Source organism: Cygnus atratus, chromosome 11 (genome assembly GCF_013377495.2).
Source record: "Cygnus atratus isolate AKBS03 ecotype Queensland, Australia chromosome 11, CAtr_DNAZoo_HiC_assembly, whole genome shotgun sequence".
Classification (NCBI taxonomy): Eukaryota; Metazoa; Chordata; class Aves; order Anseriformes; family Anatidae; genus Cygnus; species Cygnus atratus.
In genome coordinates, this window is record NC_066372.1 from 7,252,801 (window position 1) to 7,277,593 (window position 24,793).

The following is a 24,793-nucleotide window of genomic DNA, read 5'->3' on the forward strand; positions in this document are numbered from 1 at the left end:
TTCTTTTTTTACCCTAAAGCCCTGAGAATATTCTCCTCCCCCGAATACTTGCTGTCTTAGAAAACTCACCCTGACCCAGATTCCAACCAAAATTGAAGAGGATAATGACTTTATTGAAAAAAAGATGGGTGGAATGATAACTTCATCTTGACTGTTTGCAGAAGGCTGTGTAGAGCTAGTCATGTATGTAATACATCCATAATATGTTCCATAAATACAAACAGGATCTGGAAAGTACATGAAAAAAGATCTCTTCTGGAGGAGCACTGAACCAAGGAGATTAACAGCTTTTTGATCTTGTGACTCTTTCTCCTGAGTTCTGTTTGGATTTGAGAGATGCAGTCTGGATGTGATGCAAATGATTTGTTTGCTTGTTCTGTGTTTACCTGAGCCATTACACATTCTTGCCATTCACATCCTACTTCAAGTTTGTTTTCCTCAGATTAAAGGAAATGACAGCAAGATGGTTTCAGAGTCAGAAATTCTTTTGCTTCCTGCTCTGCATTACTCTGGTATTTCAGCACCCCTAGGTCTACAATTGCATTTAATTTTTAACCTCATAAAAGACATCACAGATTAGAAATCTGTAATTAGTCTAGGTGGTGTTTTGTAATACAATTATTAATCAGTTCAGTAATGCCCTTGATAGTCGGACTAGAGTTGACTGTGTGGGTGTCTCAACACTGAGATGCCAAGGAGTAGTATTCAGCAGCTGTATTTCATAGAGCCGTAGAATAGCTTGGGTTGGAAGGGGTCTTTAAAAATTGTCTAGTTCCATCCTTGCCATGGACAGGGATGCTGCCCACTAGACCAAGTTGCCCAGGCCCCCTGTCCAACCTGGCCTTGAACACCTCTAGGGATGGGGCTTCTCTGGGCAGCCTGTGCCAGGGCTTCACCTCCCTCTGAGTGAAGAATTCGGTTCACGTGGGCCCACTTCTCAAGCTTTGTCCAGGTCTCTTTGGATGGCATCCCTTCCTTCTGTTGTATCAGCTGCACTGCTCAGCTTAGTGGCGTCTGCAAGCTTTCTGAGGGTGCACTTGATCCCACTGTCTGTCATTGCTAAAGATGTTAAACAGCACCGATCCCAAGTTGGACCCCTGATGGATACCACTGAGGCCAAGAATTTGAGCACTTCAGCCTTTTCCATGTCTGTTGTTACCAGTTCTCCCTTCTCATTTATCAGAGGGGGTACATTCTTCTTGTTCTTTCTTTTGTGATCTATGTACCTATAGAATCCCTTGTTATTCTTTGTATCCCTTTCCAAGTTCGGTTCCATCTGTGCCATGGCTTTCCTGGGCATGTACAAATTAGTCTAAAACAACTTGTAAGCTGTGTTTTTAGGAAGGCTGAGGACTGATCTGCTCTCCTACGCATATGCCAGTGCTTGCTTCATCTCAGTATTGATGTGTGCTGAGTCGAGTGGAACTTTGAAGCTTTCATTGTTATTCTCATGTCATATCAGTACATGGGTCTGCAGGGGATGAGGGTCTGTTGCGAGTTGTAAATTGTCTTTAGAACAATGTAGTTTATAAACCTTTCAGTTTTAACATTTGCATCCACTTGTTCAACTCCAACGCTGTCACAGCAATCATATAGGTGGCACTAGTGTCACAGTTGCTGGAGCAGAAAATGTTATTCCTTGCGATAGGGCCTGACTGCACTTAAGCATTTTTGGACATATTTGCTTGTGTGAAGAGATTACCTTTGAGATGCTCAATTTCTGCTGTTCTAAAGAATTATGCAATGAATAAATCCTAGTTATAACCTTGTTGTTACAGGAGGCATTCATTTTGATAATACTGCAGGTTGTTTAGCTATTGAGGATTCATGTGCTTCCGTTTACTATGGAAACTAGTTGACTAAGGATCATCCTGAGGAAGCAGACCAGTGTACCCATATGTGGACACAGCAGTTCCAAAGAGATTGAATTCCTCATGTGTCAGAATTTTCGTCAGGCAAAATTAAGGAAACAATTAGGTTTAGTTTATTCTCTCGGAGTAAGGGGCTAGGCATTTCACTGCAAAATGGGAAACAAGCTTACAAAAACATCAAATGTACAAATGTATTTTCAATGTGTGCCTAGTTTTCCAAGCTGCTTTGGGGGGGGGGGGCAGGTTGCAAATGTTAAGAAAACACAGAACTGAATGTGACTTTGGAGACTCAACGTCTTGTTTTGCTCCTAAATCTCTCCATATATCTGTCATTCTCAGAAGCAGTTTTTAAGTATAAATTAATTTCCAGAACTTAATCTTCTTTCTCCTTACAATGTGGTAATTAAAAATGCAAATGTTGTTTCTGTTTAGGGGAAGCCAGACATCTTTAGAAGTCAAATTCAATGTCTATGGATTGTTTTCCGTTTGAAGAAGGACAGTGTAGTATTTGATGCAAATTAATTTCAGAAGTTTCTTTCTTTCCCATCAGTTTAAGGGTCTTGCCCAGGGTTGGCATTTCCATTGTGTTCACCATTGCTGACTTTTTCCAGGTCAGGCACAACTGTTGACTCTTTCCAGGACAGGCAACTAGCACAAGTTTACACAACTGTGTTTCTAAGGAAGGGAATTACAGTGTTTAGCCAAGTTGATAACACTATCAAATTGTCTCTTCTCCCACAGTTTAGAAAGACTAAGCTTGATGCCTAAATATAATGACTGTAATATCTGAGAATGGAGTACCCAAGCTGTGTATTCCTCCCACATACTCCCACATGCCTCAGGTTTGAAGGATTTTGTCCTAGTTTTAGTATTGAGAACTTCCAGACAACATTGGCAGTTCCTGTAGAAATTGCCAGCCCTGCCTCTTTTCTAGTATGCACCAGCCATTGCAGTATAAGCCTTGCTCCTAGTGATTCATTGACAATTGTACTTTTTTCTAGATCCTTCAAAAACCAACTCCAGAGCTAAAGCATCAGTTGTCAGCTTTCTCCAAGCGGGTTGCTGGTGCTGTTACAGAGCTCATCCAATCAGCAGAAGCAATGAAAGGTGAGTAGGGTAGCCTGGTTACTGCCATTAAGACTTTTTAGAGACAATGATCCATGATTTTTGTACTTTAAACAAAAACTAACGAAGACCATTTTACTATGTTTGAGGCATCTTGGTACCATCTAATTTAATAACTTCAATTTCTCTCCCAGCGCTCACTTGTGTACAAGTTACTAATGCCATTATCATGATCTTAGTCATGACACTTCCATGTAAGTAAGCTTACACTTAGACGGCAGTAACTCTTTGCTTTTTTGTACATGTGTAGCAAGGAACAAATGTTCCTCTCCAGGTAAAGAAATAGAATACTCTAGCCTTTTCTGCAGTCTTTAGGATGCTTTGAAATTTCTCTCTTCGTTTACTAAGAAGCCAAGCCAATATCAGAGATTTTGTATTCCCTAAATGCTTTTTAAGAAATCTTTTTACTATCCTCATCTTCAGAGACATTTACTTCCAGTAATTTCAGGATTTTAATTCATATACATTAAAATTAAATTACACTTTCTCTTTTTTTAATTCCTTTTTTACTTACTGCCTGCCGGCATTTTTTTCTTCACTTCAGAAGTTTCTTCGTGCAAAGTAAATTTTTTTTAACTATTTACAGTTATCTTTTATTGATACATGGTAAAATTCTGTCTCCTAACTGATTTAGATTGTGAATGTTTTCACCTTTGCAAAATGCCTTTTTTTTTTTTTTTGAAGAGGAAATCCTACATTTTAAAAGTTTGGATTTGATTGTGTTTCTGTATGCTGCCTCTAACAAAAAAGCCATTATTTTTTCCCTGCTTATTTGGACGAGGCTAGCGTTTAATAAAGAATTCCTTTGTCTTGTACACCAATTAGGCTGAGAAATTGTTTCTGGTAATGTTTTGGTCTTTTATATATATGTGTGTATGAGATGTACCTCACTAGAATTACAATACCATGAACTTCAGCTTTTTTCCAGCACACCATAAATAGGAGCAAGTCATTTTGTATTCTCCTGTGATTTGGTCATCCACAGCAGAAAGTGCCTCATTCTGTAGCTGGTGTGAATCCATAAGCATTCAAGGTTCTTTTGTTTGGTGTTTGATGAATCAGAAATGGGTTATACTACTCTTGATGCAAAGTGCCAGTATCCTTCTACCCCTTCGTCCTTAATAATGATTAATGTTTTAGTTGATATTTTATTAAGTTTACATAAACTTCCTAATCAAGTCTCACTAAGTTTAACAAGGTCCGAAGAGATTGTTTTCTTTATTTTTCAATTTTAACTTAGTCTTCCTTTGTCGGTGTACACTGCTGCCCATCCTTTTCTGTTTCCATCTGTGATGCTACTTTCTCCCTTTGCCTTTTATGAACTCAGAAGTTTCCTTTTTCCTTTCCTTCTCTCCCCAGAAGCTGATTTTTCTCTTGTCTGTTTCATTGCTTCCCTCAATTCAAAACATGGATGGTTTCTAAATCTTGTCACCCAGAGAATAATGTTATGAAATTGAAAATAAGGATGCACTATGAACTTAATAAATTGGAGATGATCTCTACCCAAGTATTCACTTCGTGGACCTACAACATTTCTTTGAGCCAAAAGAGTAATGCCAAAAACTCAACAACAAAAAAACTGACCTTTGGATATGTTACAGAAACTGCTATTGGCCTTTTCTAAAATGCATTAGAAACACACTGCTGAAAACCATGCTTTCTTCATTCAGTGCTAGTTTCATCTCTAACCAGTGCCAAAAAAAGAGACTCTGAAAAACATCCTGTGGACAATTATCTGTTGTCTATAACTTGTCATCTTTAGCAATGTTCGATTTCTCACTGTACCTTACAATTTGATCAAGGTTTTAGTAAGAGCCCAGATAACTGAAAGTTGAGTGAGAGCTAGTTTTGTTCCCAGTGTGGACAGTGTTCCTTTTTGAAGATGCTTTAATTATGCAATTCTTAATTAAGTTACTTTCATAACAGATTTGCCTGCTGAATACTTTTTATTATTATTATTATTTTGCTCTCACTGGCATAAATTACAATATCTTATCCCATTATGTTACTAAAAATGAGGTTTTTTACAACGCACATGCTGTATTTGACACTTCAAGTGTGATTGTAAATCACCCTGTTTGAATGGCAGCTCGCGGTGGCACTGAAGTTATTGTCTTTGTCTCTGTTAATTTCAGGGACAGAGTGGGTGGATCCAGAAGATCCAACGGTCATTGCAGAGACAGAGCTACTAGGGGCTGCAGCATCAATTGAGGCTGCAGCAAAGAAGTTAGAGCAGCTGAAACCAAGAGCCAAGCCAAAGGTGAGTGTCTATCCCAATTGTTTCTTTGAATAAAGCAGGTGATGCAAATAACCCATATGTTGGCTTAGTGTTTGTTACCATCCATGTTAATGGTATAAACAATCAAACATTTGCATCAGTCTCAGTGCCACTAGATGCTGCACTGGGTGGAACTCACCCCTGAAGGAAGAGGTTAAAAAGATGCTTTTCAGGGAGCAAGTCAAGCACAAGTCATGAGCAAGCAAAGAAAAGCCTAATGTTAGAAATGCTTGTAAGTGTCACAGTATCATTACTGTTGATTATGTACCTTTCTGTTTCCAAACATACTTTATTGATGTGAAAAGTCATTCTTACTTGCTCTCCTTTGAAGACCCTTTGTTCTCGTCTGAATGTGTCTAGTATAGTGGGAGGAAGCAGCAGCAAAACAGAAAAGATTGAGCAGAATGCGAAAGACCTTCAGGATTTTGTAAGATAAAAAACATAATATTTTATTCTATGATAAAAGAGTAACTACTTTGGTATCAGATCAGATGTGGTATGACCCTTTTTTTTCAATTTTCCTGAAGGAAAATAAATTACAGTTCACTGTGAAAGCAGGTAGTGCTGTATGTTGCCAGGTCATTTCAAATGTGTCTGAATATGTTATATAAAATAAAACCAACTATTTTCATGAGTGGTACAGAGGGAATGTATGACACTGCTGTTACTTCTGGCTGTATGCATGACTGGATCACCCAGAATTGCTACCTTTTGCCTACTGTGGAATAACAGTCAGGTTTTAGAAGAAATTACCATGCTGCCTACAAATTGTATCACTTCAAAACAAAATTGCCCTTTAGCTTTGTAATTGAATTCAGGAAGGGCTATGTATCTCTTTCCTTGCTTAAGCTGCTTTGTAGGTACAGAATTGTTTTCTAACTAAAGCTAACAGTAAAGCTAATGAAAAGTCTTTCCAAAAAGCAGGGCCTCAAGAACATTCAGTGTTGGATTCTTGTTTTCAGTGCAGAGTGGTATTCTGCCATTCAGGAACATCAGATGAAATAGTTCTTGGTAACTTCACAGTTTCAGGACTTTTTTCTCCCTTTAGTGACAGGAATAAATTAGCTCATGGAAAAGAAATGCTCTTTGTACTGCGTTGTTTTTTTTAACAAGTGCATCCGTTTTGTTTATAAAGAAAAAATGGTCCCTTATAATGAGATTCTACAGAGCAGAGGACTCAGGCTGAGTTGGAGGAGAAGAGTCCTCCATCACCTTTTCTATACAATCATTGCACAATAATATATGTGCGTTGCCTAGTAACTGCAGAGCAGTTTCCTTCCAACATCGAAGCCACTCCAGGGTCATTGTAATTTTCTAGTGAATACAGATCCCACACCTGCTCCTCATTTAACATGTTAATTTGAGTATCCAGTCTGTGTGATTTATTGGTCAGCTTATTTGTCACTTTCTGAAAGTAAAATTCATATTCAACTCTTTGTTTAATTTGGGAATTAAACAGCCCCTTACAACGTTTTCTTTAGATGTTTAATCCCTTTTTCAGTACGGATTGTAATGCACATCAAAGGTACAGGGAAGATCGCAGAGTGGTTCAAATACCTTTTTTCTCTTGAAGAGTTAGTTTGGAAAAGACCGATGTTCTCTAGTGCCTTCCCAGAGTAGGATTCCCTGCATTTAACAGGCTCTGACTTTCTGATGCTCAAGTCTTTGACAAGATACGTGGTGTTGCAGAGTGAATGGCTTCGGCTAGGTAACAGGGTTGATACAGTTGATTTTTCTTATGCTTAGTCTACGAAATGCACCGATAGTAGTGATTTTCTACAATGGAACAGACTGCTGGTCCAGCTACACCAGTATCTTGCTTCGGTTAATAGTAATCATCATTAAGTGAGCCTGCAGATAAATTCTCTGGTAATTTTAGAATAATTTGCCTGCAAGAAACCACCATCTTCTTCCTTATTAATTGGTGGCTGATTGTCTATTTCTGGGTGAGCCTCTTTTAGACTTGAAATTTTCATCTTTGTTTTCCAGTTTGTCTGTTATCTCTAAAGAAAAAATCAGTTGTTGAAGGTAGGGTTGTTTCTCATTTGTTCCACCTGAAATTTTTTGGTCCTTTTCTACTTTTTAATTCTTTCATTTTGCTTGTTTTCTCTTCATATTTTTGCAGTCATCATATGCTCATGATGTCTTAGTCTAAGAGCAATAGTATGAGGCTTTTTCACTTTCCACTACTGGAGAATCATTCTTTCTTTAGAAGAACAGTCTCTAGTAAGACACGGCCCTTCTAACTGCTGCCCAGATTTTATTGTATGGTGTGTGCATGTTCTGTTAGCTTTGAAGCCTGGTGGTTTGGCTGCAGGTGAATATCTAAACATCCTAAGATGCTTAGACTGCTGCTAGTTCATTGCCCCAGTGATATCCTGTTAATATCTGTCTTCTGAGCTTGTATCTTGCAAGCACTTTGAGGACTCTCCTAAATAGGCTTTGCTACTCCTCCCCATAACATGAAAACTGGAAACCTGATCAGTATTTTCATTGCAGTGTTCAAGGCGGGGAATCATCTGTGAAGCAATGAGATCTTTATTTTTATTAAGCAAGTTTTGGCTGTCATATTTCCTTTAAATATAGTTACTTTTTTTTTTTTTTGAGCTTGGAATTTTTTGTTTTCCTTCTCTGGGCAGTTGTGTCTTGCAGTGCAGTCACCTGTTGACCCTTGTTCTGTAAATATGCTACTGGCTGTAAAATAACAACCTCCCAAATTCGTTTTTGAACAAGAAAATCACTTTAGCTAATAAAAACTACATGTTTCAGTAATACTGGAAAGAACACTTTAAGGGAAATGGTGCTGTAGATGAAGTACAGCAACAGAGAGCATTGCTGTACCTGCACTATTCTGTTGGTATGTTCTTCATGCTTCTTTGCAGGCACGTGCCTTCAAACATAAGTGTCTTTAGCAGTCAATAAGAGTTCCCTGCTGTTAGCTTTCAGCAGTTTGTCCTTTTTTTCCCCAAGATGAATCAATTCTGGATGTCTTTTTCTGCAGGACTCTGTGTGATATGTTTGATATATTAGGTTGTTATTTAATCCAACTATATATCAAACATATTCCTACAGTGTCCTGCCCTGTCTCCGGGGGTTTTAACATAGTAGAATGCAATATGAAGGAGTACATTCACTCTCAAGCAGGTTTAGAAGACTTCCTGCAGACTCCTGATCTAATCCAACTTTAAATATATACATGAAGTGTTCCTCTATCAGTAGATGTGCTCATGGAGGGACTTGTAAGTTGTGTAGGTCTTTTTATGATAGCAAGCAGCAGCTATGCCACGGATTGACTTTCACTGAAATGGTTGTGTTTTCCATGCTCAGTGCGCTAACATTACCCATATTGGTTTTCTCTTTATGAAATAGAAGATGAGAGCTGCTTTAAAAGAAAATGGTTTGTCTTTTGTAATTCTTTTTAATGTTTAGCAATCTCACTCTGGGGGTTTATTTGTTCTCCTATTAATCATGACTTTATGCTACCCCTCATAATGGAGATTCTATAGAAAACTGGCTAAAAGACAGTACAAAAACAAGGATCTTTTTTATCAATGGCACAATCAACTTATTCAGGATATTTTATATTACAGAATGTGTAGCTAGCCTAATAATTTAGGCTTTTCTGTTCTGGTGACCTTGTCTTCCAACTGACCTTTCCCATACATAGACAGTAATTAGTAGCTTATTAGTTTAAGATTATGAAGAAAGTGGTGCTGGTCTTTATGGTGGCAAATTGAGGAAGGAGAAGCTAATCACTTGTCTCAGATTTGCTTTTTTTAAAAAATATAAATAGCCCTCTGAAGTAACTAAAATCTTACAATGTGAAATTTTCTGCCAAATCTCACACCATTGTTGCTAACTTTGTTCATGAAGGCTGTGAACAGACACAGGTTTTGAGTTGATGAGTGTGAACCTACCATGACACAGTATTCAGTAATGGGAATGAGGACAATAATAACTGCTCTTGTAGGGCTTTCTTCTGTGCTCAGTCTTGGACTTCGGCATGTCCTTATTGCTAAGGAATGCTTTTAGGTGGGTACAGGCTGGTAAACATACCCACAGTGCTGATTAGGCGTTGTGTCTACTCCATTTCAGAGATAAGCATCCAGCCCTTAGATGTAATACCTGAGAATGCTGAAGGAAAACTACAGGGAGTTACTAGAAAAAAAGTTGTTAGAGAAGATGAAAACTCGACAGAATTTCTATAGTTTGAGTGCTGTGTAAGGCCAGTTCAAAAATAATTTCTTCACAGAGGGGATCTACAGTCAATAGGTTATTATTTTTCCCCATAAATAACTCCCTTCCTTCAAAGGAGTTGTGAGATGACAGGAAATGTAGGATTTGGAAGTTTGAGAAACTCAGTGTAATTACCATTTAGATATAAAATTGGTCATGATTTTACATTGCAAGCATAGTCAAAAATACAGGTGGAACATGAGTTACTCACTTTAAGAAGACATTTCTTATCATATTTCTATTACAAAGACATACGCTTCAGTTGATGGCATTAGCCCAATAGCAACACAAGACAAATATTTTTCTTTGCATTAGGTGGCTCTTCCTAATGGTTAAGAAAGAATTTTAGGTGCCAAACAACTTCATCTGCACATCAGTTTTTATTTTTCAGATCATTAAGTTTTTCTGCTCTCCATGGACAATGCAGTTTCATCTTCTGGACTTTATTTTAGTTTTATATGGTGGCAGTTACATGAAATGTTGTAGGATTGAGTCACTTCTTGATGTGCAATTTTATAATTAATTGTCACTACCTATTTAGTATTTAATGATTGACTAATATTACGTCAGATAGTAGTAACAGCAGAACAAAACCTGCATTAAATTTAGATGGATGCACTTAAAAAAAAAAACTGAGTATTTGATCTGCAAGGCTTAACTCTAAGTTCACGTAGCTTGTGTTCCTAGTTATTTTACACAACAATGTGATGGTTGCATAAGTTGGACGAAACCTGTATTTCAAAAGCTTCATCTCTCACAAAGTGGTCTGTTGTGGTATTGTATCCACTAGTCCTACTGGTCATACTGTGTTGGATTCTGGTAGGTTTGTGATTTAATCACAATCAAAAGAAATTGTATTGGTTTATTTTGTGTGTGTGTGTGTGTGTATATATATATATATATTAAAAAAAAAAAAAAACAATCAATCATAACCATTTATCTATTTATTTTGTTAACCATTCAGGAAACTAGTAAGATGCTTAAATGAATAAGCATTTTTAGTGCATGTCTAAATGATTAGCAAGTCAAGGAAGGTTTTTTATTTTTTTATGGCACAACAGATTTGCCTTTTAAATAGCAGGAAACCTCATTAGGAACAGTTGATTTGTCTGTTCACACATGCCTGTTGAAAGACATGTCTGGATGATTGAATTGTTCCAGACAGACCTTTGGACCTTTGTATCTCCCAGATGACTAAACTGGACTACTGCACGGTGCTGCTCTCTATGTAATGGCAGCTCTTACCAAAAGATGCTAAATCTATGTGTTTGCTTAGTTTCTATCACACTTCTTAGTACAGGTGAATGGCATACTATATGGCTACCACTGTTCCTTTTTTAATGCCGTATGTATTTAAGTATTTAGAAAACCCTCCCATCTCATTTAGTGATTCTGGAAGTCAGTATTGTAGCACTACAGAGATGATTTTGATATGTAAAGGCAAGAATTTCTTTTCAGACTTGGAGGTTTCTGAATGTAGTTTTGAGTATCCCTGGTGGAGTGTAATGTATTAGAAAGTTTAAGGCAGTTCTTGAAATATCTCATGTGATATTCAACTTCACGTGTGATCAGCCACAAGAGTGTTTTAATATTTAAGTTCATTTATGTTGATTTTTAGCTGTAGACCACGTGAAACTCCTTTGCAGAAAACCATGTTGCACGTCTTTTTTAATGTACTCGTTGGTTTCAAGATCTTCTTGTCTCAGCTTACATATGTTGTTGATCTTCAAAATGCAACTGCTTTCTGGTGAATAATGTGTGGCATTGTTCTTTCTTGGTTATAGCAAGCAGATGAGACTCTGGATTTTGAAGAACAGATCCTGGAAGCAGCTAAATCCATTGCCGCTGCTACCAGTGCCCTTGTGAAGTCAGCTTCAGCAGCACAGAGAGAACTGGTGGCACAGGGAAAGGTGGGTAAACAGGAAAAGTATCAACAGTGTTGAGGGGAAGCATTGAAACTGAATCTTGTCTCTTAACTGTTCTGTGTTAAAAGAGTAAAAAAGAAGCTTGGGAATGGACTAGTGAAGAAGTAAATCTTTTCATTCTTCGTCCAGAATACATGGCCCAGGCCTGGATCTGTTCAAAATAATGCTTCTAATTTAAGTCTAGCAACTGTAATCATGTAGTTAGCTTCTTCAAAGGTTTCAGTTGCAGAGAGGTTGTGGGTTTTTTTTCATTTCATGAAGAGATGTGATTCAAGCAAGTAATGTAGAGTGCCTTTGTCACAGCCTGGGTGTCCAAACCCAAATGTACAGTATACAATACCGTTGTGGACAGGAATAGCAAAGGGCCTCACTAGTTGTGCCCTCAGTGTTTTGTTGTCTAATCCAATGGGAACACAGGCCTGCATGTAAATTGGGTACATTTAAGTGGACATGCTTGTAAATACCAATGAAGCGGTGCTAATAACTTGCCATTTTGGTCTTGTTAGAACTGAACTCTTTGTAATCCATTTCATATCCATCACTGTCTTTTTTTTCCTGTTAATATAATTTGAAATGTAAAATTTGAATGGGTATGTTGCTTGTGAGAACCATTTTTTTATAGGATCATTGTTGTTGTATAGTTATGGTTTCTAATTTCATCTAAGTCTTTATTCTGAGCAGACTGCATCATGGATCCTGTTACAAAAGAGAGTCTGTCTACTTAAACTGTGATTCCTGTGGAACTTTTTGCTTTAGTTCTAGCAGGAGTACAACACACTTGTTTTGGAACAATAGCAATGCAATTGTTTGAAAAGACCCTCTATAAGCTGTAGCTATTGAACTTTTCGATAACACATAAAAGCTATTAATTCCTATTGAAATTGACAGTTTTGACCTACCTTACTGCTTCATTTAGACTATTGTGCAGTCTGCTTTTATGTGATAAGACCTGTTCTTAGTTTCATTACATATATACAGCTTGCTTTACTTTTCTCACCACCACCACTATAGAGTTATACATTGTGTACAGGTGTGAGCCCTGCATATCTGTCTGGTAGTTATGGATTCTTTGCTCTCTCAAATATGTTTCCATTTGAATCTTTCAGACTGAGGCTAATGTCACTTGCATGCTTTCTATCCAAGCTCATAAAATCGCTAAAAACCACCTTAATCTGTCTATTCAAGGAAAGCCATAGTCTACTATTCTAATAGAAGCACACCTGTCAAATATAGTGCCATAACAGCAGATTTGTTCAGCCTGCTTTACTGAATTTAGCCGTTTTGCTTTATCTTTCATTATTCTATGGTTACTTGCTGTAAGATCATCAAGTTTTTGCATTGAATGGCTTTTACTGATAATTGCTTGCCTGCTTGGATTTCTTCTCTTGAGCCAGCAGACAATGCAGTGATCTTTAAGGAAAGAAATTAATCCCAGTCAAAATGAAAATGTAATGAAAAAAACCTTTAGAATTGTTTATGCAAGTTCCTCTCATGATACACAAATAAATAAGGCCATAAGATATTTCTGATACACAGAAGCGAAAACCCTTTCTCCTTCTCTCCTTTCTGTCTTTACTAATTACTAGTTTTTAGATAATTGTCACTTCAGGTTATCCACAGACATGTGTGTGCACCTGTACCTCCAGATTAGTCAGAAATATGGGAAGCTGGCTCCTAAAGTGATTGATGGAATTCTTGCACATATTGAATGGCTCCAACCTGCCTGCTGGGAGGATTTAGTTGTTGATGCTGGAGGAAGTGTTTTGCTTTTGCAAGAAACCTTCTGAGGCATGTGATATGGACCCTGGTACGTAGGAAGGAAGGACAAGTTTGATCTGCTCCACATCCATCTCTTCAGTACTGAAGAGTAATGACTACTGGCTTAGATTTCTCACTGACCTTTTAATTGATCTGGAGGCAGTGGGAAATACTGAGACAACTGCATAGATATATGTGAACCAGGCACATTCTTGTCCCACTTAAATTTCCCACATTACATGGTAAAAGCTGTGAAAGTAACTTAAAGGGCAAACTGGCACAATATTGCCGTTGAAGAGTTTGTTAAAGAAATTTTACTTGAAATTAATTCTTTTATAGCAATTTCTGCAGAACAGATGAAGTCTGGGAAGTTGGATCTGATCTATCTTCTTTTACCACACCTGCCTGTATATTCTCTCTCTCTCTCTCTCTCTCTCTCTCTCTCTCTCTCTCCCCCCCTCTCTCTCTCTCACACACACTCTGGACACCAATGTCTATACTTTTTTATTTATGGACTACTTAAAATGATTTTTCTGGGAATACTTAGGCAAGAAAACTTTGAAACTTTACGAATTCAGGAACTGTAGCGTATTCTGTTGTATAACTGAATTCTCTCAACGTTACAATAGTGTCACCATATCCTGTTTATGTTGATGCCATGCATAAGGATTCAGTTGTGACCCCTGGGATCCTCATTATGCACAAATCCCTGTTTCCATTTCTTTTAAAACATAGCAAGGTTCTGGACCATGTTTACATTTCACATCTTCCAGCTATTCTCCCCAAAACTCCCAAACCCAGGCAAACTGGGGGTTGGTGACCAACTATAAGCTTTTATTTCCTGGTTTTTCATTTGAAATGGGAAGAAAACTCTTTCTTGGTTGTTGCCAGTACCGCTGATGCTATAGACTCAGCAGCAGCAGTGAACCACGCAGAAAAATGGGATGCTTTCCTCAAATGCTATTACTAGAGTTGAAGGCAGTTAGGGGACATCCCTGGGGAGCATCACTGGGGAGCTTTCTGTTTTGTACCTTTCCATAATGCCAGAATCAGAACAAATTCAGAAATCATGTAAATCCAAGTGTGTTGTGGAGACAGAAATAACTTGTTTGAAAGGCCTGGAGTTAATGATCTACTGCTTAGTGTTGCTTAGGCCAAAGTCTCAGCTGTAATGGGTATTACTGTGGGATTTCTAAATGTGTTTCAAGGGTGGGGCAATTCAAGCAGCATAGCAATTGGACATCACCAGAGCAGGCAGATGTGTGTTGGAAGCACACTTCGTGATAACTAACTTTCCAGTGGATTTTGTGCTCCTTTATCTACGTGTTGTGCTCAGTAACAGCTGCAGGTGTTGTCCTTTTTCACTGATCACTGCTTATCTAAATCAAAGACAAAACAGCTGTATTTTCTGTTGCACTGTAAGCCATCTCTGAACTGTTTTTTCAGGTTGGAGCAATCCCTGCAAATGCAGCTGATGATGGACAGTGGTCTCAGGGACTTATTTCCGCTGTGAGTAACTACTTCTCTTTTTTGTTGGTCCTTAACATATCAGGCAAATGAGTACTTGCTCTGCAGAAATAATATCCTGTGAGAACACACAGTGACTTTCTTTACTGACTCCTAGGCCCGAATGGTGGCAGCTGCAACCAGCAATCTCTGTGAAGCAGCTAATGCCTCAGTACAAGGCCACGCTAGTGAGGAGAAGCTCATCTCATCTGCAAAACAAGTTGCAGCTTCTACAGCACAACTTCTTGTGGCTTGCAAAGTAAAGGCTGATCATGACTCTGAAGCCATGAGGAGGCTACAGGTACTTGTTTTCTTCATTACTGAAAACCCACAGCAGTGCTACGTCAACACTGTTTTAGCACTGCTGAACAAATCCAGAATTTCTGGACGTTTCTTGAATTTCCGTACTTACACTCACTTTTCCTTGTGGGATTCTGGGGGGCTTCAGTTCATTAAGGATGAAGTAGTGGTGCATTTCTCATTACTCAGCAGTAGCTAAAGCTCACTTCAATGTTTGTTTTATTCTTCATTTTTGAAAGATGTTGAGAGATGCAAACATTGACTAGTCTTTGCCTAGCCTGGTTTAGATGCAATATTCATAGGTGTATACTTTTGATCAATTACAGGAATACATGAGCTGAGAAAGTTTGTGTGCGTTTTTACAGTAACTGAGTGTAGTGAGTTTCTCTGCAATTATTCTGCATTCAGTTAGGCCTCCAGTGAAAATCAATCAGAGAATCATTTAGGTTGGAAAAGACCTCTCAGATCATCAAGTCCAACCATTAACCTAGCACTGCCAAATCCACCACTAAACCATGTCTCTAAGCACCACATCCACACATCTTTTAAATACCTCCAGGGATGGTGACTCAGCTACTTCCCCAGGCAGCCTGTTCCAGTGCTGGTACAACCCTTTCAGTGAAGAAATTTTTACTAATATCCAACCTAAACCTCCCCTGTTGCAACTTGAGGCTGTTTGCTCTTGTCCTATCACTTATTGCTTGGGAGAAGAGACCGACCCCCACCATGCTACAACCTCCTCTGAAGTAGTTGTAGAGTGTGATAAGGTCTCCCCTGCACTTTTTTTTCTCTAGGCTAAACAACCCCAGTTCCTTCAGCCGTTCTGCCTAAGACTTGTTCTCTAGACCCTTCACCAGCTTTGTTGCACTTCCTTGGACACACCCCAGCACTTTGATGTTGTTGCAAGCCAGGATGTTGTTGGCCTTCTTAGACACCTGAGCACGCTGCTAGCTCATGTTCAGCCAGCTATCGACCAATACCCTCAGATCCTTTTCTGCCAGGCAGCTTTCTAGCCACTCTTCCCCTAGCCTGTAGTGTTGCATGAGCTTGCAGAGTGTTAAGAAGGCTTAACTTGGTTGCACATGAGTATCCTTCTGACCTGTGCAAGATTATGCATATGTTCAATGAAGCATTTGCCAGCCAGGGATGTGGTCAGTTTCAGATTCCCTTTGTTTCTAGGTGTCAAGAGAGCCCAGTTGTGAACAGAAATTTCCTGAAATAGGGTGTCATTGTCAGACCAAAAAAAAACACAACACAACAACAACCACAAACCCGCAACCAGAATTGGATGCAACACGTCAACCTAAGTCCATTTTAACGTTTTTAAATGAAACTGGTTCATTTTTACATTACATATCCATTTCACATTTAGCTTGTTTGAACTGCTACTGAATTTAGCACTGTGTTATGAGGGGTAAAGTCTACTGTTTCCTGGAGCTTTGTTTTGAGGGTGTTCATTTTAAAATGGCTACAGCCTTTTCTGACTTCCAATCTTGCAGGCTCAGCCTGGAATGCGAGAACTATTTCAGCTCCTTTTTTTCACACCAATATCTAGTGTCTTTGGTGACAGCGGAATTTCTTCTTTTTCAATTTTTACCACAGATACTGCTAATGGATGCTTATATATAAGCTGTCCAATATAACAGCTGGCATATGGATAGGTCTTGATAGGTCAAGTCTAGCAGAAATACATGACTGAGTAGCTGTCTGAGCAAGAGGAACTGATATTGTCATTTTTTCAACATAGAAAAATGGATTAAGTATTTAGGAAGAAAAAATAAATGTATGAGGGTATGAAATGTGTTTGTTTCCACAGAAAGCAGTGGCATGTTAATGTTATCCCTAGGGATGAGATGGTTTTAGTGCTTTAATGTGGATTCATATGGACTGGCTTTGTCATGGGTCTGGGGGGGAGGTATCAGTAACGGGAAGATAGTTCCAACTGTAACTCAACCTTTACTTTCATATCCAAATGCCAAGATGGGTTTCAATGAATATTAAATGCAGAACAAAGAATAGAAACAGGAACAAAATCATGTACTAGAGGCTGTATTTTCTCAGCTCTGCCAGCAAATTCAGGGTACTCAGTCACTGTAGGCAAATATTATTAAACAGCCATGGAATGTGAAAAGTTGGAAGGGAATGTGAAAAGGAGACAAGTCTAAGCACGGGTTGAAAGTGAACTTTGCCACTTTACTAAGCTTTACATTAGTCCCAAAATGAATAATGAAGGGAAAAGCAGTGTGCGCTTGGAAGTAATGTCCTTTATCATAGCAAAAACAGTGAGTTGATGTCTACCAAATATTTTTACTGGTAGATTTGCCAAATCTACTGTGGTTTTTCAGCTAGCTTTGCCCCCAGCACAAATGATTTTATATAGCTTTAATCAATAGTTTAGGTACAGGAGTTTGAGTATATTATTTTTCTCTTTTCTAGCCCCACAAACAGCTGCAAGCTTTGGGAGAAGGCATTTGAACTGCATTTCCCATGAATGGTAGCTTGGAATGCACTGTTAGGGAGTCTTTTCCAAAACTTAAGGAAATAAGTGGAAACGTTTACATTTGCTTTGGATCAGGTCCAGACTAGGCAAAGCAAATTTCAAATGACTTGTTTTTTGGGTCATTTCAGGTGGAAAAAGAGTTAAGTTGAAAGGGAGGTGATATTTGAGATATGGAATAGGACGGAGGGGGTTTAAGAGCTGGTCCATGTGGCTTCCCTTCCTGCTGCCTGTGTGCCTCCGGCATGTCAGTGCAGGCTGTCCTGGCCAGTGGCCTCTGTGGGAACAAGTGTTCTCAGCACATAACACCCCGGGGACATTGGGAGCCATGGAACAGAGAATGGTCTTCCTATTCTCTCTTTCTTCCTGTCACAACACTGCAAGTATCTGCCTTTTCTATGCAGTCTGTGATAACATTAATGTTGTGTGTTGATGTTGTTGACTGATCTGCTGTATGAGCAGGACTTAGTGTGAGATGTTACACTACTGGATCAGATCAAAAGTTCGTTAACCCTATGTAAACTTTTAGAGTCTTGTTGGTCAATAGATTAAGCTTTACTTACGTCTGTCCCAACCTCCTCCTGCTATAACATCATTCCATGCATCAGGAATATCTCAGTGACATGCAAATCCACTCCTGTAGCTCAAAGGTGTAAAATTTAGTTTACAGGATAAACATCTTCCCAGTCCAGGGGTTCGAGTAAGGGAATAGGAGATTTAACCATTCACATCCTTCCCTTCATGAAGTATTCAATTACTCTTAAGAATACTTGATACAAAGTAATGCTGTACAGGATTGCAGAAGCAAGTCTGAGTAGTGATGATTGAGAAGTCATGTCAATTTGATAAGATGTTCCTTCTGGTATCTCAACTAAATTCTTCACAGGTGTTTCTCTTGCACAGGAGGTAGAAATATCTTTGGTGTTCTGTCCCATTTCGTAAAGTTTTTTCTTTGCTAAAGCACTTGAAAGGTGGGTCCCCAAATGTATTTCAGTATTTGTATGTACAACTGAGTAGCACATATATAGATAAGTCTCCCAGTCAGTCTCTCAGATTGAATGACCTATGACACCTCGTGGCTCGAAGTCCGCAGCAGCCCAGAAGTTTCTTTTCTTGCCTCTGTTCTGACATTAATGATTAGATAGAGAGGTGGGAAGGAGGAGGATTCCAGTAAGAGCCAAGTAGGAGGCATAGGTCAAATCTTTGGTGTATCAACCAAGTTGAAATACAAAATATCAGACGTGTGCCTTATCTGGGACAAATTTTAAGAACTGCCAGTGATATATCAAAAATCTCATTTACACCTCCATGTGCAGTACCCCTTAAACTGACTCTTTTAGAGTCAGCTTCCATGATTTTCACCAGTTATTAGTACAGTAGAGCAAATTCAGTGCCAGATCATATGATGCTGAGCGCTATGCTAGTCAGCTGTCTGCACAGGGTATTTCCTAGTCAATGGTCTTCAAGACCTGAGTGCTCCAAAACAAGGTGCCAGCTCCACCTTTTAGCTCTAGTAGAAGAGATTGATTTTGATCAAAGCTTAGATTTTTGGAAGAATTACTTTTCTTTTCACTGGAAACAAACAAAAAAGGATGCCTTCCTGTGAAGGTAAGCAAAAATGTTTCAGTTTTGGTGCTCAGAAGAATCAATGCTACAATTATGCATTTTTGTTATTACTGAATTTCTTCTGTCTTTTCCCAAGGCCGCAGGAAATGCTGTCAAGCGAGCATCAGACAATCTTGTCAGGGCAGCTCAAAAAGCAGCATTTGGAAAAGCAGAGGATGACGACGTTGTAGTCAAAACAAAGTTTGTGGGTGGAATTGCTCAGGTTGGTACAATCACCAATAACTAAAGTGGAGAAAAACTGTCATGGAAATGTAGCATAGCATTACAATGTTCACATGTTGTATTTCTGACTGTACAAAGCTACGTAGAGATCTATGATAAATCACTTTCCTCAGTTAAGTAACCGCTGACATAACAGCAACATGAAATGCTCTAGCATGACTACACTTCTTCATTGAGTGGTTACCATAAGAGCAGTTACAGTTGTCCAATATCTTGTCAATTTTTGTCCTGATTAAATTAATGGTTCTTTTCAAACTTCTATTATGCACTTTAAATATCCCCAAGTCTTAATGGAACACCAGTTTTGTGTGTATATCATCAAAGACAAAGCGTGAGAGATAAGAACTGATGACATTTCATTACACTGACCTTACTAAATATGGTGAAATAATAACAAAGATTTCAAGGCTCTGATGTTATACCAAATTCTGGATTCATTGTTATGAATAAGAAGAAACAACATCAACTGAGGTTACCATACTGTGGTTACATACTGTACTGTACATACCATACTGAGGTTACATACTGTAACTTGTCAATTCCTGTAGTACTGTCATTTCTCCTTTGGCATTTCAAGATCACAGAATCACAGAATCGTCTAGGTTGGAAGAGACCTCCAAGATCATCTAGTCCAACCTCTGTCCTAACACTAACAAGTCCTCCACTAAACCATATCACTAAGCTCTACATCTAAACGTCTTTTAAAGACCTCCAGGGATGGCGACTCAACCACTTCCCTGGGCAGCCCATTCCAATGCCTAACAACCCTTTCAGTAAAGAAGTTCTTCCTAATATCCAACCTAAACCTCCCCTGGCGCAACTTCAGCCCATTCCCCCTCATCCTGTCGCCAGGCACGTGGGAGAATAGACCAACCCCCACCTCTCTACAGCCTCCTTTAAGGTACCTATAGAGAGCGATGAGGTCTCCCCTGAGCCTCCTCTTTTCCAGGCTAAACAACCCCAGTTCCCTCAGCTGCTCCTCATAAGACTTGTTCTCCAGACTCCTCACCAGCTTGGTTGCCCTTCTCTGGACTCGCTCGAGCACCTCCATGTCCTTCTTGTAGCGAGGGGCCCAAAACTGAACACAGTACTCGAGGTGCGGCCTCACCAGAGCCGAGTACAGGGGGACAATCACCTCCCTAGCCCTGCTGGCCACACTGCTTCTTATACAGGCCAGGATGCTGTTGGCCTTCTTGGCCACCTGAGCACGCTGCTGGCTCATATTCAAGATGCAGGAGAATATTTCGGTTCCATGCAGCAATGAGTATGCAATTCTACTGTCACACAAACAATATGTTAAGACATGGTGTTTGTCTAATTTTTGCTAATTGGACAGTGAATATTGGAAGAGCACATTCTAAAATCCAACATGGATGTATGGTAAAACTATGCTGGAAGATACTTTTTTTCTTTTTATCCTCTATATGTAACAAGTGGGAATAAAGTACTATTCTTGATGGAATCTGGGAAACATTTGAGCAATTCCTGCTGAGGTCATTGAAACTTCTGTGGATAATGCTGGGAACCCTTTCTGTGACTGGTGCCATAGAAAAAGAAAGATGGCTTTACAGACAGTATTCCTTGCTATCCTAATTCATGTTTCTTTTTTTCTAGATCATTGCAGCCCAAGAAGAAATGCTGAAGAAGGAAAGAGAGCTGGAAGAGGCAAGGAAAAAACTAGCTCAGATCCGCCAACAGCAATACAAATTTCTACCCACAGAGCTGAGAGAAGATGAGGGTTAACCTGCTGAGATGTTCTTTCCTTTTTCTCTCTTTTTTTTTTTCTTTTGAAGAAATAAGCTAAAGGGGGACAGTACAGTGAGAACTGGTCTGACAACATTCTGGTATGCCAAGCACTTATCTAAATAAACTGCTTATCATATCTTTGGATGAGCAGAGGGCAATAAACACTTGTTCTTTGTCATCTGGTCAGCTGAGGTGCATGATGATCAAATAATGGTACAGTATTAAGTTCATTCCTGTTCCTTCCTGGACTTGCATCTCAGGACAAAATGTTTTACTTTTTATTGAAGATTCTAAATCAGTATTATTGTCAGTTTCCTGATGCTTGACATAATTATTGTTCCTTGACTTGTTATAAAAACTTGTTATAAAACATTCATAGTATTAATAGGAAAACAGTCAAGAAATCATGCACGTGATAAATATCACATGAGCTGGTGGTTCTCCCCCTTACCCTTGTAATGAGAAGATCAAGTCAGAAAAAGGTATGTCTTGAGTGGGAAAGATGCACGTATGTGGGTTTGAAGAAGATGCCTGGCCTCTTTCAGTGTTATATAGCTGGTTCATCCCAAAACTGGAGGAATTCTCTCTGCACCTGTTTGCACTAGTGTTATTAGTTCTTACCTGATACCAACAAGCTTCTGCTTGTACAGTATTATGGTTCACAAAATGTGGCAATAGCCATTCTTTAGAGAGCGCAGAAAACAAAGAAATGGAAACCTCGTCACTGCCTCAATCATAGCAGGTTCATGAAGGAAGATGCTGTTCGAATTATATACCTCTAACGTGTGACTACTTTTACAGTATTATACACACATACACATGCTCTCACATTGGACTGAATAGTTTGTGTTCTGTTTTGTAATTGAAATTATCTGGTTTGTACTGTGGGATTTCTGTTAGAATGTATGTTAGTTAAAAAGGGAAATACCCAGTACAACAAAAGACTATCACAACTCTTGCTATTCTTTTAATAATTTCACTTGTAATTATTTTGTTTTGAAACCTGTGGGTGTCATAGGAGAAAAGAACAAGTGATTTACAAGTAGACCTTTCCTGTAATGTAAATAATAAAGATCTGGACTCTAGGGAGTTTATTTTCATACTTGGTATTGATGAAAATGTACTCACCAAAGAATTGCAGAGAAGGAATAGCAGCAGTCTGAGCAGCAATCTTTGTCTTCAGCTGCAGAAAGGTACTGTATGTTCTCAATATCTCTGTTGTGACCTAAACAATAGCAACAGGGGTAGAGTGAGTAAAAACTCTACCTTTTATCCTGTCAAAGAAGGAACATGAACCACAGCAACTTTAACTAGCAAAAGATAAACTGACTAACTGCAGAAACACCATCCCTTGTAACGGCAATTTCCAACATACCTACACCTCCACTCAAGCCCTCTTAATAATGTCAAGTCTACTTAGGTCAAAGGATGATGCCACTACAGTGCTTCTGAAGGCTGTGCTGTCATTTAGATACTTGTAAAGTACCTCCAACTGAGCCTATTATGTTATATGCAGACTCATCTAGTCAACATTGTTGCAGAAATATCTTGTAGACTCAGAAGTAACCCCTAGTGGTAGGTTTACCAGTTTAGATAATGCTAACTCATTTAAGTTACTTGCATGGCATATAATTAACAGGAATTTTGTCACACTAGTGTTAAATATATAGGAAAAATGATTACAAAAATAATAAATATTAACATGTACAAAGATTTTTTTGTTGTTGTTAGTCTCTTCTCTGGTACTGAAATATTTCAGACAATAGAATTGTTGGAGAATCGATACTGATGAGAGGGGAAAAAAGGGAAATCCCACATAGAATCATTGGTTATTGACAGATGTGCTGTGATGCGTAAGCTTTTGTGCATGCACAACCCTTATTGTCAGAGACGCAATTCTGAGTTCTGTAATATACAATTCAGCACAATTGTGGTTTTTTTCCACTCAACTTTTAAACAGTGAATTCAGTGAGTGGTGTAGTGTCACAGAATCTCAATGTTAAGAATTCCTACACACGTAAAAAGCCTTCATGTGAAGTTTTAGGTAGAAAGGTAAATCAGTGTTACTCTTGTAAGACCTAAATACAGACAGCTCTAAGTGATAGAGATTTTCTGATGATGATGGTAGGCCAAGCTTCTCTGCAATCTCTCTCTCATATGTTCCTATCTTTTTTGGAAAGATCTACAAGAAAAATTTGTTGTTGTTCTCCTTTCGGCCTATTTTTATCCTATTATTTAGTCTCATTGAAACAAGAAGAAAGATGATGCTGTCCTTAGTACCTTGCCATTATTCTACCTTAGGTATATATAATAATGTTTTAATATATTTTGGTCAAAATGGTATTTGCCGGTTTGAAAGAAGTCACAAGCCTGGTCAAGTTCAACTTTATGCAGAAATTGCATAGCTAGAAAATTTTATGAGTTCATAGGTGGAAAGAGCCTGCTCAAATTGTGTTCCAGATAAAGTTGTTTGGGAAGTCCATTTCAGCATAGTTATTTTGACACCTCTATATTCCTGATTTAATGCTCACTCTCATTTGACAGAAAGTATTGTTCTTTTTCTCCTCAGCTATGTGCTCCACAGAGGAACCACAGTCAGCTAAGTAACTGAATAGAACAATTCAGGGAGGTTTTTTTTTTTTTTTTTTTTACTGTGAACTTTGGGACTTGATTTGGGAAACATTCAGAGAATATAAGCACATTCAAGGCTTTCTATTTCAATTTGTGCTTGATGTTATAATCTGCAGTACCACTGAAGTCCACATGTGAACATCTGTGGAGTTTGGAACTACTCCATGCATTTATTTGTCATGGAAACTTGCAGCAGTAAGTGACAAGTTGGGGTAAGGGATGGAAGTTAGTTAATAGAGAGGACAGATGTTTACTTTGTGCTGTTAACTTGTGAAATGGTATATGGGCTCTGTTGTATCTCACCTTTCTTCATGTGGATTTCACTTTAAGGAATTGTATGCAAATTAAAAGCAAAATGCCTCAAAGTTGTTTGTGTACAAATAGTCTAGTGTTGTTTTCCCTAACTGTCCAGAAAATAACTCAAATGGAACATTTTATCATGTCTTAAGTTTTTCCTTTTCTACATCAGAAGCTTCAAAGTAAGAAAAGGTTTAACACAAAAATTGAAGGCTAGACTCTTGCTTTGTCTGTCCCTTTCCCTTTGACTTTCTGCATCTTCATTACCTAATTCCTAGTGAAGGAATGGATAATTGTTGTAGAAACCTTCTCACTCTAAATGTGTTTAGCTCATGAGCAAATTTTTGGCTCTTAATCAGACCAAACTGATAAGATATTTACCTCAGGAGTACGGCATCCATCATCATTAATTTTATCCCCCTCCACTTAGTTTTTTAATCTATAGTTTTGGATTTTTTTTTACTTGCACTGCAATTGTTGTCCTTACATAAGTGCATAACAATTAACAATTTATCTGCCCATATTTGACATGATTCCTGGAACCTGCTTTTCAGTACTCACAGTAGTGTAAGTTAAACACATCGTAGTTGTACCTGTTAATGGAACAACACATTCCTGTGATACAAAGTTTGACGCCACATGCAGAAACTTAGGTTGTTTGAGATGCTAGTCTGTTACAGATGGCTATTTTGTTTGGCCTTAGTATCTGCGGTGAAGTCTGATAAATAAGCTCAGAGGTGACAGGTGCACAGACTGGATCAGGCTCATGAGCTAC

At 38.6% G+C, this 24,793-nt stretch overlaps 1 protein-coding gene across 1 annotated transcript in view; it reads left to right on the plus strand.

Moving 5' to 3' along the window:
* The window catches only part of TLN2 (talin 2), a 177,238-nt gene extending 153,132 nt beyond the window's left edge, over positions 1 to 24,106 (plus strand). The window contains exons 54-60 of the mRNA XM_035553894.2: positions 2,873 to 2,978; positions 5,132 to 5,256; positions 11,295 to 11,420; positions 14,640 to 14,702; positions 14,818 to 15,000; positions 19,199 to 19,324; positions 20,959 to 24,106. Of these exons, the coding sequence (XP_035409787.1) occupies positions 2,873 to 2,978; positions 5,132 to 5,256; positions 11,295 to 11,420; positions 14,640 to 14,702; positions 14,818 to 15,000; positions 19,199 to 19,324; positions 20,959 to 21,087 (858 nt within the window). The 3' untranslated portion in view covers positions 21,088 to 24,106. The remainder of the gene's footprint in view (positions 1 to 2,872; positions 2,979 to 5,131; positions 5,257 to 11,294; positions 11,421 to 14,639; positions 14,703 to 14,817; positions 15,001 to 19,198; positions 19,325 to 20,958) is intronic.
* The last annotated feature ends 687 nt before the right edge of the window (positions 24,107 to 24,793 follow it).